Source organism: Vespula pensylvanica, chromosome 21, assembly GCF_014466175.1.
Source record: "Vespula pensylvanica isolate Volc-1 chromosome 21, ASM1446617v1, whole genome shotgun sequence".
In the NCBI taxonomy this organism is placed as follows: Eukaryota; Metazoa; Arthropoda; class Insecta; order Hymenoptera; family Vespidae; genus Vespula; species Vespula pensylvanica.
Window position 1 is genome coordinate 323303 of NC_057705.1, and position 17020 is coordinate 340322.

General features: G+C 26.4%; 4 protein-coding genes across 7 annotated transcripts; 3 read left to right on the top strand and 1 right to left on the bottom strand.

The window, feature by feature from the left end:
• Nucleotides 1-13: 13 nt before the first annotated feature.
• On the top strand, nucleotides 14-2489 carry LOC122636216 (chromobox protein homolog 1-like). Its single transcript, XM_043827204.1, has 4 exons — nucleotides 14-146; nucleotides 778-892; nucleotides 984-1218; nucleotides 1321-2489. Exons 2-4 carry the CDS (start codon nucleotides 797-799, stop codon nucleotides 1545-1547), a joined length of 558 nt encoding a protein of 185 aa, XP_043683139.1. The 5' UTR covers nucleotides 14-146; nucleotides 778-796; the 3' UTR covers nucleotides 1548-2489.
• On the bottom strand, nucleotides 2250-5570 carry LOC122636213 (CCAAT/enhancer-binding protein zeta). Its single transcript, XM_043827195.1, has 5 exons — nucleotides 5307-5570; nucleotides 4071-5180; nucleotides 3335-3962; nucleotides 2854-3264; nucleotides 2250-2785 (listed from the first exon to the last, which is right to left on the bottom strand). The coding sequence occupies exons 2-5, from the start codon at nucleotides 5178-5180 to the stop codon at nucleotides 2250-2252; spliced, it is 2685 nt and encodes an 894-aa protein (XP_043683130.1). The 5' UTR covers nucleotides 5307-5570.
• Nucleotides 5571-5949: 379 nt separating this feature from the next.
• LOC122636215 (transmembrane protein 47) lies at nucleotides 5950-11895 on the top strand. Of its 4 annotated transcripts, none has more exons than XM_043827201.1 (6): nucleotides 5950-6220; nucleotides 6858-6927; nucleotides 8329-8515; nucleotides 8601-8750; nucleotides 8842-8904; nucleotides 8991-11895. In XM_043827201.1, exons 2-6 carry the CDS (start codon nucleotides 6877-6879, stop codon nucleotides 9203-9205), a joined length of 666 nt encoding a protein of 221 aa, XP_043683136.1. In that variant the 5' UTR covers nucleotides 5950-6220; nucleotides 6858-6876; the 3' UTR covers nucleotides 9206-11895. The 4 variants fall into 4 exon arrangements, with proteins under 4 accessions (XP_043683136.1, XP_043683138.1, XP_043683137.1 ...); XM_043827202.1 differs by lacking the exons at nucleotides 5950-6220; nucleotides 6858-6927 and adding an exon at nucleotides 7547-8113 and having other exon boundaries at nucleotides 8991-9188; nucleotides 9268-11895; XM_043827203.1 differs by lacking the exon at nucleotides 6858-6927 and having other exon boundaries at nucleotides 5951-6220.
• A 6-nt stretch (nucleotides 11896-11901) lies between these two features.
• LOC122636217 (cysteine-rich with EGF-like domain protein 2) lies at nucleotides 11902-14171 on the top strand. The gene is made up of 4 exons (XM_043827205.1): nucleotides 11902-12761; nucleotides 12893-13550; nucleotides 13656-13751; nucleotides 13823-14171. Exons 1-4 carry the CDS (start codon nucleotides 12606-12608, stop codon nucleotides 14041-14043), a joined length of 1131 nt encoding a protein of 376 aa, XP_043683140.1. The 5' UTR covers nucleotides 11902-12605; the 3' UTR covers nucleotides 14044-14171.
• The last annotated feature ends 2849 nt before the right edge of the window (nucleotides 14172-17020 follow it).

Sequence of the window (17020 nt, forward strand, 5' to 3'; positions counted from 1 at the left end):
ACGGAAGACAACTGCGCAATCGCCAAAATTTCCCTCCGTCCGGCAACACTGAAACAGCAACCGGACAGCGTAGGCGCCAGAAGTACGATACCGCGTCGGTTTATGAACTTATATACAGTGAGATTTTTGTGAATATATAATAAGAAGTAAGGAATTCATTTATGACGTACATTGTCTATGTTGTAATATATTTTCAAGATAGAATTTTAGAGTAATTTTATTAAATTTCAGTATAAACGAATTACTCTTATATAGCATTCGGTACTTTACCGCCATTTTCTTTGCATTAACTTATTACTTTTTCTTCTTAGTTTCTTCAAAATATACATTAATTTCGAATCGTTGTAATATTTATAATAGATTTTAATATTATCAAATTTATAAAAATTTGATTTTTATATTCTTTATCTCATAACAAATAACAAAAACTTGAATATATTATTTATATTCTATAAGCATTTTTTCTTCTTATTTTAAAAAATTGCTGAAAATTTCAAATGTAACATTATTTTTATATAATTATATTGAAATATTATAGATATATTATTAAATAAAGTAGTAAATAATATATTTGGCTGATGCAACTAACCTAACTATACTCATATTATGAATAAGACTTATCTGTAAAATGTTTTGTATCTAAAACAACTATAAAAGTGATAACCTTATATGAAAAAATAAATAAAAAGTGTAAAATAGAATATAGTTTGTTTGTATGATCTACTATAATTTAAATTCAACGTCACTTTTTATATTATATTACTTTATATTTTTTAGTTGTATTACATGAGATATAATGAGTAAGTCAAAGGAATCGTCAGCTACGGAAGGAGAAGCTGAAGAAGAATTCAGTGTTGAAAAGGTCCTTGATAGAAGAGTTGTGAAAGGAAAGGTACATTGTATATTATATTCATAGTCTTATCTTATTTGGGAACAATATATGATTCACGTTGATTAAAAATGTTTATAATGTAAATTTTTAGGTGGAATATTTTCTTAAATGGAAAGGTTATTCCAATGATGAAAATACATGGGAACCTGAGGAAAACCTTGATTGTCCTGATTTAATAGCACAATTTGAAGAACAACGTAAAAAAAAAGAAGCAGCAGCTTCTGGTAAAAGACACGAAGAAAAAGAACAAAAAAAGAGAAAGAGTTCTAGCACACCTACACCAACACAAGCTAAGAAAAAAGCAACAGAAGAAAAGAAACCAGAAGGTAAATATATAACAATTGAAAGTTTCATATATACCAAACAAAACTAACTTTACCAGTAGTAAGTTTTAAGAGGTTAAAATTATATTAAAGCTTTTATTTTAGGATTTGATAGAAATTTAGAACCAGAGCGTATTATTGGAGCAACAGATTCAAGTGGGGAACTGATGTTTTTAATGAAATGGAAAGGCACAGATGATGCTGATTTAGTACCTGCTCGTGTTGCTAATGAAAAGTGCCCGCAAATTGTAATTAAGTTTTATGAAGAACGCTTAACATGGCATAGTCCAGCTCATGATGAAGAAAGTTCTACAAAACCTGACCAAGAGTAGCGTTTAGTTTCACAATATATGTACACAGCACGCTTTAGAATTTGCCGCATATAGCGACAAATTATATTGCGTGTTTTGTAAACCATCTTCGAAATATATTAATGTTGCACTGGGAGAATAACAAAGTCAAGCAATTTTTTACTAATAGTATACTAAGTGGCTAAATGCAAAGTACTTGCACATCTATTATGACTTTGTAAGTAACATGTTACAGTCATATTGTTGAATCAAAAATGTACTAGTATATATGACAATCTAAAATTAAGAATGATTTTACTTATTTTACCAAAAAAAAATATTCACAGTGCATTAATAAAGCGTATTATTTTACTGCACTACAATATAAAGTTAACATTATTAAGCAAAAAGAAGCTTAATTGTCACTAATATGATGCAAGTTTATTTACTCTTAGTGATTATTTCTTTTTTTAATACATTTTTTGTTTGCTTGTATTATTATGTAAAAAAGTAAAATACATGTATTATGTTCAAATGATTACAATTATAAGTAACAGAATAGTACAACAGAAACGAGATTTTTTATTTTAGGAAATATTAAATGTGTATTTTATCGTTTACAAGCACACATCTATTTAATCATACCAATACTTCACAAAAATAAAATATTTTATCCTGACCAAACGACTTGGTCAAATCTAAAAGCTTACAAAATATGAAAAAATTAATACAAGAATTACGTTACTATCGTTTGGTTTTCTTACTGTTTTTATTATTCGATATTTTGACGCGTTTTCGTTTCTTTCTATCAAAAGATCTAGTAAGTTTCTGATTTCTTTTTGTTTCCCAATCTATTTGTTTAGAAGTGGCACCATCCATTGTATTCAATGCATTTGTACTACCATGTTTATTTTTCGTACGACTTTGTTCTTCTAACATTTGCGAAAATTTTTCTGCGGATACAAATATATCGTCTAAATTCTTTTTGCTTTTCTTTTTTATCTTACGTTGTCTAATTGGATCATTGTCCTTGATGTGTTTATTTTTTATATTTAAGATAGTTCCACTTAGATCATCATCATCATTATTGTCACTATCTTCACTAAAATATATATCGCTTAGATCTTCATTTTCTATGTCTGTTATATCAAAATCATCTACATCATCCAGACTATTGTCACTTTTTTCATCAATATCATCCTCTAATTCTGTATTGCTATTAACATCATTTTCTTCATTTTCTATGTATTCACTATTTTCAAAATCATCTATTTCATCATCTATAATGAATATTTAAATTTCAGCAAATAAAAATAAATTTTATTGTATATAAATTTTATTTCATTACCTTTTTTATTTTTTATTGTTCCAATAGCTGCAGCAATATCCAAATCATCCAAATCTTTATTGGTACTAAATTTATCTAACATTTCATTGAACTCTTCACTATTAACACTTTCACTATCAGAGTCTTTATCATTGTATATATTTGTAGATTCGCTTTTTCTTTTTAAATAATGATAAAGGAATAATTCATCTACTGGGATACGCTCTTCTGCCTCATTAAGATATGCCATACTATCAACAGGAAGAGAACGTATACCTTTTGGTACATAACTACCACGCTGTGCCAATGGATCATTTTTTTTTTGTACCTTTTTATCTTCTAATTTTTTAGGATTTTTAAAGACATATCTGTCTAAAAATCGTATTAATGTCAAATCTTCCAAAGAATCTCCTGTATAATTAATAGCTTTTTCTAAAAATAAAATATTTTATTAAACAAAAATTAATTTATTATTAACAGCAATATATGAATGAAAAATTACCTTGAATAATTGCATTTGCAAATAAAGACACACTCGGATGGAAATGTTTAGACAATGATACAAGTTCAGCATATAAGCTTTTCATAGCATTTGCATATAAAGGATTACGGCAAAATGGATCATATGGTTTCTGTACAATATCTTTAATGTCTGCATCAACATCTTGTTTTACATCAATATCCTGTTTTGGTAAATTTTCAGTAGTATTGATGGTAACATTCATCATAATATTTAGATCTATTTCTGGTGGAACTATAGACTCATTTTCATCAATATTAATAATTTCTTTATTTTTTGATGAATTATTCTCTTGTGCATTAGAAAAATTATTTTCTATTTTGATGGGATTTTGAGAATGTAACAAAAAGTTCTTCAAATCCTTACGCGATTGTAGAACTTTGGATATCAAATATAAAGTAGCACAAGCCATATTTGCAGGAAAATACAATGTAATTTGTAATATCCGTTTTATAAAAGCATACAAGCGTAACAAACTCTGATCATTTTGAAGTACACGATATAATAGATTTAAAAAAACTGCTTGTTTCTTTGCTATACCTATTTGTGGATCCAATAATTTTTTATAGAAAGCTGTATAAAACCTGTTTGATTGATTTGTTCTTTCAACCTATATATAAAAGAGGGAATATCAATAAAAATTTATATTTTTTAACAAATCATTTTAATAAAATATTGATTAAAAAAACTCATTGAGATTCAAAAATACTATACTTACATGATATAAAAGATTAAGTGCATTTAATGAAACATTAAAAGATCCAATATGCACAACTTTATATACAGAGTCAATATGATCACGTAATAAAACTGAATCCATTTTTGCAAAATGATATGCTCTGTTAACTCCTGTTAAGATTGCTGCCATCATTCTGCTATCTGGCTCTCCTTTTTTCAAACATGCTTTGAAGAATGCAAAATATACTTCTATAAGAGAAGTTGCTATTTCGTCATCTGCTGTTTTTAATACAAATTGTGTTAAGAGACAAATTGCATAATATTGTGCACGTTGTCCTACATTCTTCCTAAATAATAGCTTTTCAACTTCTTTTAACACAACAAACTTCATATTGGAATGTTCATATAACAATTTTTTTAAACAAAATACAGCTTTTGAACCTACTTTGCAATGTGGATCACCAATTTTATTTACAATCAATTCTAACAATTTATGTTCTTGTTCAGCATTTCCAATTAACAAATCTGTCATTATAGATATTGCTTTCTCACGATTTGTTTCCACTGTATCTGAGGCAATATTTGCAAGTGACAAAACAAAATTTTCATACTGTTCACGCAATTGATCTTCAAAAAACCAATGTGCCAATAATTTTTTTCTAGATCCATCTATCTTATTTATTTGATCCGATGTTTGCAAGTTATCTATCTTATCTAAATCCTGCTCTTCAAATTTTAAGAGTTTATATTTAGGATGAAGTAAGTCGGATAAAAAAAGATCTTTTAAAGCAGTTATAATCATGTTGCATTGATTGTGTTTAGCTGCTTTTACTTGAGAAATAAGAGATATTAGTTGCACAAGATTATATTTTGGATTATCTTGTATCAAAACAACTGCTGCTGCAACTTTATCAGAAGTTGTACCACGTGTTAATGCAGTTTTTAACCACATAATTTCTGAATTTCGAGAGTGCGATTGTTTTAATTGAAAAGCTGAAGTGTCTGCATTAAGATACTTCTTTCCTTCCTCTTTTAAATTTAACACTTCAAAATCTGTTTTTGCATGCTTATAAGGTACTTCTGCTTTAGGAAACTCCTCGTACCACTTAGAAACACTTTTATTTTTAATATCACTTCTATGTCCTTTCATCTGGAATAAGTATTTTCCAAACATCAAATGAATATATTATATAAAATAAAGTAATTTCTTAGAATTTTGTAGAATTAAATTAAACTCAATGTATATAATACAAACATAATATATTTTGTTATTTACCTTTACGTATGTAATAATTATATTTTACTTCACAAATATAACTTTTTAATATCTACTATAAATACAAAAAAGAAATGTATCTTTTAAATATACTTAAGTATATTCATTTTCTCTGTAGAATTAACATTCAGATACCTGAACTTAATTAAACCGAACATGTGCTTAAGACGAAACTCTTAATACTAATTCCTACCAACAGTGGCACTACAATCTGCGTCTTATAATAATACCGATAATGTAGAGTACGAAAGTGAAAATAAAAATAAACATCCACAAAATTAGATAATAGATATCTATTAGAATCGATACGTGATATAAACAAATGGATAATGTTTATAAAATATACAAGAATATGTACGTGTATATATATATACATATGTGTATATGTTTACACACACTTATTAGATATATAATAAATTTAGATTTCAAATTCTCGTTTACAAAATTAGAGATTGTAATAAGTAAATAATATCTTCTTGATAGTAAGTCTTGGAATTAAAATATAGAAATTCTCTTTTTCTGCTTATATTTATTTCTCAATTTAATAACAAACGCCATGTTGGATCTTATCTCATTTCTAAAAGTATGTCGACCAGAGGTCTCTACAAACACACTTGAGTACTTGACATGGGTGTTCCCTTTCCTTAGATGACACATACATACATGAATCAGTGCGAAGAGTCGGTCAACAATGAGATCTACACATTAATTTAATGTAGTATGATTCTGGATGGCCAGTTTTAAGATTTGACTACTTCAATTCTTTTTTCAATATAATTATTTTCTATTTGTGCAATCGTATTAACTAAAAACGATGAGAAACTGTGTCAATATTAAAATGAAATTGTAGATAATAGTAATACAAAAGCGACAACGCGACATTCGACAATGATCAAATGGATTTATAAAATATCGTAAGTGAACAATTATTATTTTCAGAAGATAAATCTACGGGTAACGAAAGAAATAGTATAAATTATAACAATGTAATACAATATCTACGTAAATGTTATAAAAACCATATTTCATAGATAGATACTTTTATACAATGAAATAATTATCTGTACTTTGCTTAAGCTCTTATCAGTTCATTTTGATTATATAGTATGATGGAGAATTTTATGTTATCTCACGTTTAATATATATATATAATAAAATCAAAGGTTGTATGTGATATTTTATATAACAGACGAAGGTAATATAAATTATAATGTTATTACCTATTTCACTTCGATCCTTTTTACCTATATCATTATATAAAGTAATATAGTTACAACTAATCATTTCAGTTTACTATTTATTTATATTTGATTTTAGATATGTAATTATATACTTATATAAGCAAAGTTATTTTAACACTATTTTCTTTATTAATAATTCAAAATAAATTTAGTACGATACAACATCCATACATCAATTTTCAATACTTCATTTTTATTTTATTATTTTTGTTATGTTATTATTTCTAAGAATGATTATAATTGATTTCTTTTTTCAGTTATATGAGTTTATATATTTTGTTTATGACACATTGATTTTTATTTATTACAGTTTATAATCTTAGAAAGCTATGGCACAAACTACAACAATTGAAACAGTTACTGTCACAAGACCTTTAAAGGTAAGGTAATGTTAACTATGAAAAGATTGTTTTCAAAATAGATAAATCTTTTACTACGCTATTCTCTTTTATGAAAATATTCAAGTTCAAATGATCAAACTATGATTGCTCCTCATGATGCATAAAAAAAGAATGTAAAACAAAGGATGAATTACTTTACATTTAAATAAAACAGAAGTTTGATATATAAACTCAATAATAGGTTAAGTATGCATATCAAAAAAAAAAAGTAAATACTGCCATATATACACAGTAGTATCTGTTTCTATCTATAAAAAAAAAAAAAAAAAAAAAAAAGATATATATAGTTATTTCTATTCATGAGAACAAAGTTAGTATTAAATGAAAGATAAACATTGTTAGATTACAATAAATAATAATAAAAGAAATGGTAGGGAGGTAGAAGTAAAAAAAAAAAAAAAAAACAAAAAAGAAAAAAGAAAGAAATGATAAGATGGAGGTGAGATCCGGTAACAAAGAAAAGATCTGGTAGAAAGCAGGAAGAAAAAGAAACTGGGAAAGTAGAGGATTGGGGCCAGGTGGTAATGGGGTTGGGAGTTGCGTAGAGGAACGAGGAGGGAGAGGGGGAGGGGGAGGAGGAGGAGGAGGAGGATCGCGCAGCATCGGCCCGGACGCTGCGCCAGGCATTTAATGGGCGCAGCTGGGCGCAGCCTCTTTCGTAGGAAGCTTCTCTTTACGAGCCCTACGACAATTTCTTCCCGGTTCACCTTTGCTTTTTAAGTGACTAATAGTTGTATGAATTCTCTGAACGATCTACGATATTCTAGTGACGTTTTGATAATAAACGAATTCCTTACGTTCATTCGTAAAAGTTTTATTGTCGAACGTTCAACTACCTTTTACGAAAGTGCGTCCCCACTCTTGTGTATTCGTCGTCTTGTATCCATCCATCGATTCATCTGCTCATTGACGCGAGCTTGCTAAATGCACTTTCGTTCTTCTCATTTAATAAATCACGGAAGAGTATACGATGTTCCTTAAACAACACTATTTGTTAAGAGGTGCAAGGTGTTCATGAACGTCAGTTTCCATTATTTTTTTTAAGGATAGTCTAATAATCGTTTGTCTATAACAAGACGCGACTGTCTCAGATACAAGCTTCTAGTATAAAATGATCATGTATACAGTCGCGGAAGAACACATAAGTGATAATGAGATTGCACAGGTATACATTGTCATTAATTGATACTTTTAAAAAATACATTCAATATTTTAATTAATATCTATGATGTAAATGAATAGCGCATAATTGATACAGAATAATTTTTGTCAAGTGTCTAGTTTTTTATATAAAGTATTGTTATGTTATTATTTATTTTATGCAAGCAATCTACATTACTTATAGCTTCAAATATAATAAATGATTATTTTTATTTATAGGTAATAGCATTCATATGCGGGGTCATAGTGATACTTTTGATGATAATGGGACTTGCATCTACGGATTGGCTAATGGCCCTAGGATGGAGGCAAGGACTTTTTGTACATTGCATCGAAGAAGGTGCACCAACTCCACTGCCATTTAATATGCCAGATCCACAAGGATGTTATCAAGCTAGAGATGTTGGTAAGAGAATAAAAAATATTTCTGTTTTGTATTCTTATAGTGAAATTCAAACAATAAAAACATTGATCTATTTTTCTTTTTATAGCATATATAAAAGCTGCAGCTACCTTGTGTGTGATATGCCTTTTATCAGATATTATGGCAACAGTTTTAACAGGTCTTGGATTAAGATCACAAGATCATAGAGAAAAGCACAAATTCTATAGATTTGCTGTTTTATGTATGGGTATTGCTCGTAAGTATACTAAAATTGAACTACATATACACATATGCATACTATAAATTATATTTTTGTAATTTATTATTATTATTATTATTTATTTCAGTTGTATGTCTCTTAACTGCATTGGTAATTTATCCTGTGTGCTTTGCCACAGAACTTAATCTTGGTAAGTTTTTATTATTGTTTATACATTATATTTATTCTATAATTATTGTTTATTTCAAGATTATTAAAATACTTCTTTTATTATAGGGAATAGAACAATGTGGGAATTTGGATGGGCATATGGCGTTGGATGGGGTGCAGCTATATTTTTGTTTGGTGGAGCAGTATTACTTTTATGCGACAAAGAAAGCGAAGAAATTTATTATAAGGAAAGAAAAATAGTTCGCAACGAGATGGGAGGAGGTAGTTCAATGGCTGGTATGGGACATCATGGTGGACGAAGTGGTACGCAACTAGCCTAGTGGCATTGCACCCTGCCCGATGTTGTACTCTAGGTGATTCTTTTCTTTTTTTGTTCTCACAGTTTGATACCCATGCGAAGAGTTGTATACGTGTATATGAAAATGAACAGTTTTTATACATGTTACCTGCATGTTAGATCAGATTATATTGGAGTTACAGACGGTTTGGTGTAAAATATATGGAACATGTCGAGCAAACATTGCTGAAATTACAAAAGTATCTATCAGTTGACTGAACAGAATTTTTTTAGTAAATAGTTACCATTTGGAATTATCATGGGAATTATAGTAATTAATACAATTTTGGGACCATTGTTATTTTAAGTTTTTGTCTACAGTATTATATAATCTTTATATATTCTAAATTTATAATTGTTTTAGAAAATTATTTCTTTTACATAATTTAGTTTGCCAAGTTAATTCCGGATGTATAAAAATAAATTTACTTTTTGATAATTATAACAATTATCTCGTGAAATGTTCAAATCAATATTACATGTAGTAAAATTATTAATATTGTTTTATATTATTTATGTAAGTGTATACATATTATTTTCGCAATTAACATAAGTTATTTCGGTATAATTTACAGTAAAGCACAAACATAATAGATGAAATATTGAACAATATTGCTGACCAATTCTAAAATGACTTTGAGTAAAGAAGCTTGTGTTCTTTTTTTTTCTATTTTAGTTGTTATGTATCTTGTTTTTTACGAGTAAAATATTTACATTATGTTACCATTTTTAAGAAATACATAAAATTTTGATAAGTAGAAAATATATTAATAAGTATCATTAATTTATGTATTTTATTTATTGTTACTTATCAATAGTGCAGCCTTTTTTTATATATATAAGTTAGGTTTCATACTAATGAGGTATCTTCCAAGCCTAAGATATTCATGGGTCTTCTTTTAAATATAATTAAATAATTAACTAAAATTATAATATACAAATTTATAAATTTACTTATTTATATCATACTTATAATTAATATTGCTTGGATATAGCAGGCTCTAAATAATTATTATGATTTACTTACTATTGGTAGTCAATACTTTTATTATATATAAAATTTATATAATATTTAGAAACTTTTAATTTCTATTATTTGATTGCTATTTACAAAATTATAATTAAATATTTGCTTTGACATTTATTGTCACGAGCTGATCTTATAAATAAAAATGATTGATATTTGTAACATAAATTATATGTTTATATTAACATTTTTATAAATTTAGTAAATTGATATATACTCTCATACAAGAATATAGCTTATTATATTTTAAGTTCTTGTTTAACAATATTTTTTGTAATATAAATGATTTATATTTCTGTATTTAATAGAATATTTCCTAAGTACAGTCAACTGAAACAGCAGTAAGAGCAAGTATCAAACAAATTTTGATAAACTCGTATAAAATGTTCATTTCTGTAAATATAAATACATTAATAATATCAAGACTCTACAATCGCGGTAAAACAAAATTTATGTAAATTATAATTCCAAAGTATGAAGTGATATAAAAAAATTTCTGATAATGTTTTACATCGATTAATGGGTTGTAATAAGTGAACATCCCTTTTTTCATTTTTATGTAATCCAAGACAAAATCTTTTATTGTGAAAAAGGAATATCTCTTTAATTAGAAATATTTTCTATGAACCAAATACACTCTTAGTTAAAATACCATATTACAGATTCTATAAGTCTTTAACACAATGGAGGCAGCTCGGGCAGGTATTGTCATTACGTTATTTGCATTATATACATGTACGTATATGTACATATAAGTATCTTATAAATACTTGTAATAGTATGGTAATAACATCTATGGTTATTGTAATATTATTAATATGTTGTACATGCAATTTTCACAACACGATATATGGATGACCATGCATTTTATGAGAGCTTTATATGCAATGTTCGATTATATGTATATGCATTGTCAGTACATAAACCTAAGTTTATATTTAGAAATGTTAATTTATGTTAACACATATACATATACAATTAACGTTCCAGTAAATTTTTATATGATATTAAACTAAACAAGACTGCGTTACATATAATATTGTTAGAAACAAAAAATATCATGAAGTATTGTAAATTGTATTGTCGACCAATATTTAAAACATATTTAAACTTTTGCAGTGAACAACGTTACGAAAAATCTAAGTCAATTCTAATCTTAGTAAAGTCATTAATTAGAAGTATAATATTTTGCCATATATTTTTTGTCCCATATGATATGGCAAATTTTCACAAAGGCATTTTAGATAACAATAAAATTTGAAATTAGTGAGGTAATCTATTATTTGTAATGAATTAATATTTATATATCAAAATCATCACATAAAATCATGTGAAGTTAATAACTCTGGGATTTATTTCAGCAAGTCTATATATATATATTATTAGTAATATATTAAGTATATATTTATTAATGAGAAACAGTATATATAATGGCTAATATTAAATTAGTGTCTGATTTATTAGACTGTAGTTGCAATAACTCTATAGTTCCATTTGATTCCTAATTCCGTAAATGTATATTGATATATTAATTTAATCGAAACTATGAATCAATAGTTTCTTACACGAATTGTCCGTAGAAATAATAATTAATTGATCTATAGTTATAAAGAAATACACATCTCATTATTAATGAAGAAAAAGAAGTTGGTAGTATTAAATAAATTACTAATACTACGTTTAGCAATTATTAGTATTTCGTACAATATACGTAGGGAATATAATACAGATACTATGCATATCGTAATAATATTATAGAAAAAAAACAGTACTGGTGTAATAAAAATTGTAAATCCGCTTGTCTTCTTGTTAGAAGTCTACAAAGAACATATAGACTTATGTATAATGTGTAATAGTCCGCCGCATTTTAATGTGAACCTCCCATATTGTACAAAGAAAAAAAATATATATACATCTACATTTAAAAGATACAATTTTATACTTAGTTTATTTGTGGTTTATAAATTTAAGCAAATAATGTAAAATAGATAAAAAAATGATTTTATATCATTTAAGTTTTTAAAAAATATCAATTGATTTGGCGCCCTTCATTTGAAATGACAAAACTTTTGAAATTACTTACTAGGTAGCGCTTTGATGATCGAAACGCTATCTATCGTATTTTTTATAAACACTCATCAACCTAATCAACTTATCTGCGCAGACGTATCATGTACACGATAAAATTTTTTGATATCGCATGGGATAGGTACCCATTTATGTTTAGAAAAGGATGTTTATTATTTAAATAATAAAATTTATATTAATATACTAATTTAATGTGTTATATTAAGTATTATTTTCATGTTAGAAAATATATTTTTTAAGTCATAAATTATATTATTTTTATATTATAATGCACAATAAATCTATTTTATTTGTCTTTCTCATTGTTTTTTGCCTTTGTGAAATTAATTATGTTGAATGTATAAAATCTAATAAAAATGGATTACAAAGTGAAAAATATCCACCATGTGCTGCTTGTAAAATACTTGTCAATAGTTTTAAAAATGTAAGGTTTGTTTATTAACTAAGTAATTATTATTAAGTTTAATTTTAATTAATTGTCTGTCTAATGGTATAATCAAGATTTAATAAAAAAATGAATGTATTTTTAAATAATGTTCAAGTACTTTTTTGTAGGGTTTAGAACGTACAAGTCGTGGAAAATTTGAAGGTGGTGATAGTGCATGGGAAGAAGATAAGTTAGGTTCTTACGCAAGAAGTGAAGTACGTCTCATTGAAATACAAGAACATTTATGTAAGGAAGTAGAGCGTGGTAAAGATCAATGTCATTCCATAGCAGAAGAATTAGAAAATAAAATAGAAGAATGGTGGTTGAAACATCAAAATACCTATCCAGATATATTTGATTATTTATGCATCGAGCAAACAGAACGTTGTTGTCCAAAAGATCATTATGGTCCTCAATGTATACAATGTCCAGGCTTTCCAAATAATGTTTGTAACAAAAATGGTAAATGTAAAGGTGCAGGTACAAGAAAAGGGAATGGTAAATGTCTTTGTGACAAAGGCTATCATGGAGAAACATGTAATGATTGTGCACCAGGTTATTATGAATCTTATAAGGATGAAAATAAATTACTATGTTCTACTTGTCATGCTGCATGCAATGGTTCTTGCAAAGGGCCAGGACCCAAAGATTGTGAGATGTGTTCTCATGGCTGGTACATGATAGATGGACAAGGTTGTTTTGATATTAATGAATGTTTAAAAAGTGATGAATCTTGTCCTGGAAATCAATTTTGTGTCAATAAAGAAGGAGGTTTTACATGTCTAGGTATACTTACGAATTTAAGAAATAGTATTAAGTTATTAGATGTTAAAATATCTATTATTTAGAACTAATATTTAATAAATGTTTTGTGTTATTTTAAATTTGTAGGATGTGATAAAGCTTGTAATGGTTGTACTGGGGATGGACCAGATATGTGTATAAAATGTGCAGATGATTATCATAAAAAAGATAATTTGTGCATAAGTACATATTTTATTATTCATAGATATTATACTAAATTGATTTATCAAGATATTAATGTATTTATTTTTCAGATTCTGATCTTCTTGGTCGCAAGAGACATGAAAATTTTGCACGGTATGCAACATACTTTGGTCTTTGCGTAGCAACATGTATTATTTTACAACGAAATATATATGCAGCAAGTGTTATAGGCATATTAGTTGCAGTTTATATATCAGTTTCTGAGTACATGATAGCTCATAGTAATATTCAAGATACAACAGCAAACATGGACATATTAGGACCAGCTTAATTAAATCAGAAAACATAGCTTAAATATATATTAGTTTTAATATATATAATTATGATTTGTATGAATGTAATTATTCATAATAATGTATTAGACAAAAATATTTGTATAATAATCAGGAATATTATCTTCATAATTTATTATCCTTTATTTAATTACTTCTTTCGTTTTAATGGATTATATATAATTCTATAATTTACATTTGTGTATATCCGAAAATGTATTAAGAAATGTTCAATAATTGTACATATAATTTGTATAATAACTTATCTTTAGTTGCTAGTTTATATTTTGTACATTTAATAGCCGATAGATGGCATAAATGTTCATCCTTTCGCGAAGGGAAAGATTCCTAATACGTATTGAAAAGATATAGATGTAAAAATTTATTTAGCAATACTTATATCCATATTAAAATTTTTGAAGAAAGCTACATGTCACTGCAGAGCTTTTCTGAAAGTAATGAAGATAAAAACATGTTTTTATCAATTAAATTAAAATCCCAAATATTTTTAAAAGATATACTAATATTTTATATTCACATTAGTCTCGTACTTCGCCCAAAAGTCGATTCCCTTTTTTATCTCTAAAAATATATCCTTGATTTGTATAAGATTTTTGAATTTTGTTATTAATTAATAGTGCGTGTAGTAGGTCTATCACCTTATTTTAAATAACGTTAAATAATAAAAATAGGAAAATATTATAATCGAAATATATATATATATATAAATAATAGAATACAATTTTACAATCTTCGTGTTATCCCATATAAAATTCACGAATATAATAATATAAGAGTTACTACTAATTGTTCTGTTAGATTTGTTTAATTAATGTTGTTTTATTAGAAATAAAACTGTAAGAAAACAAATACGGTTTCAACAATATATACGTATACAAAATAACACAAAGATTTTATATATTTTCAAGAAGCTAATGTTTTTATAATAGTTATGTTCTTATTTTTATATAGAGATTTTTACGAAGAAATGCTGAACGATGATCTTACTTTCTATCACTAGATGGCTTAGATAGGTTACTTTTTCTCGAAGTCTAAACTATCTCTTTTCATTTATGAATAACTTGTATAAAAATTTAAGTTTTTGCAATACTCAATACTTCTAATATCCATATTAAAAATTTTTGAAGCTGTTTATATTAGAAACTGCATTAGACAATTGACGCAAAGCATGTTATATTAAGTAAGATACTTAGAAGAATTTACTGCTAGAATTTTTTATTCTCGTTAATTATTAACTTCCTTTATATATAAAAAACGAATAGGAAAAGTAAGTTTAAGTTTGTAATAGTACACAGATTTTGTACCTAAGCAAAAAACAACTTCTGAAATTCGACTTAAGCCAAGTCCATTAATAAGAAGATAATATTACTATTTTAGCATAATCTGTAAACAATGTTACATAAAAATAAAAGCAAAACTATTAAAAACATTAACTCATTGAAAATACATGAAATCTCTATTACTTTGTACAGACGTCATTATTATTGAAATTTCATTTATATTCTTTTCCATTATCCTTTACTCTATTATAAACGAAAAAATATGATTGCGTGTAGAAAATATTCATATGTACTCAAACCTTAAACACAATAAGTAATGTCTCACATTAATAAAACTTACAATTTAAATCCAACGAGTTAAACATGGTTTTAACTTATATGAATATCGCTTAGTTACTATATGCGATTGTCATATAAAATAACGATTAGAACATCATACTTTTTTTAGTAGCCGAAACATCGGCTGATATTTGTTTAAAAATTACTTGCTTATCTATGTATATGCGAAGATATGTCGCTTCTTCGATATATATAAAAATTTTCGATACACAATCATATTTTTCTTTTTATAATAAGATATTTGACGGATAATATAAGGTAGATGAAAAGAAAATTTATCCTATTATTGCGAAATCCACTAATGCGTTATTAATGATCGCTGCTTACATTCATTTTTAAACGAACAATCGATAGTGAAACAATTGTTTGTAAAATAAACGAATATAATACATTTTATTTTTATATAATATTTTTATAGTTATGGGTATTACTTTACGAAAGAATTACTTTACAATTAATTATTCGCTCAAGAACGTATGTATATTACGATAATGAATAACTTGTACATACAATAATATATATACATTTTTTTGAAAATTAATATGATTATATAATTTACGAAACACTTAAATGTAATAAAAGTAATTGTTTCTACATTCATATCGCTGTCTATAAGAAGAAATGTTTAGGAAAAATAATTGTTTATGTATTTTATGCCATTGTAATAACAAGTTACTTTCAAATAATAAATAATATGGATATATTGTCAATAGTGAGTATTATTATCTTAGATATGTTTATTATGCAAGTTTGTTAGATTTTTCCGAAAATACTGACTGCAGTTGGGTGTTCATAGATGGCTACGCAAGCTTAATGCTTCTCACATGAGAAATGTCATTTATACGATTTAAAGAACTTTAAAGTAAAAGTTTTAAATCGCAATACTCAATACAATATATCCATATTACTAATTTTTGTAAAGGGGGCGAAGAATGTTTTCGGCGCCATTACTACAAGTAAAAAGTACTTTTAAACATTAACCCGATATTATGACTTGTCAAGTGGGGTAATAATTACATCGATAATTAATTGAAATTCTACCTAAATATAATTATATCCTACAATATAGTCAAGTCGTTATACAATTTTATACAATATTTTTGTTCTTATCTAGTATTATTGAAATTACATAGTAACAATACAGTTTTATTTGCAGACTTGTAAAGTAAACTGTAGTTTGTGTAATGTGTGTATACAAGTCGTCTCCTGTCCTTTATGATTGACAATTTTTATAACATTCTATTGTAAAAATTAAATTACGGAGTTTCATGTAAAAATCATAGATCTTTCTGCGATTCATAGATGCATAATTTTATATACTTATGGATTATGTAAT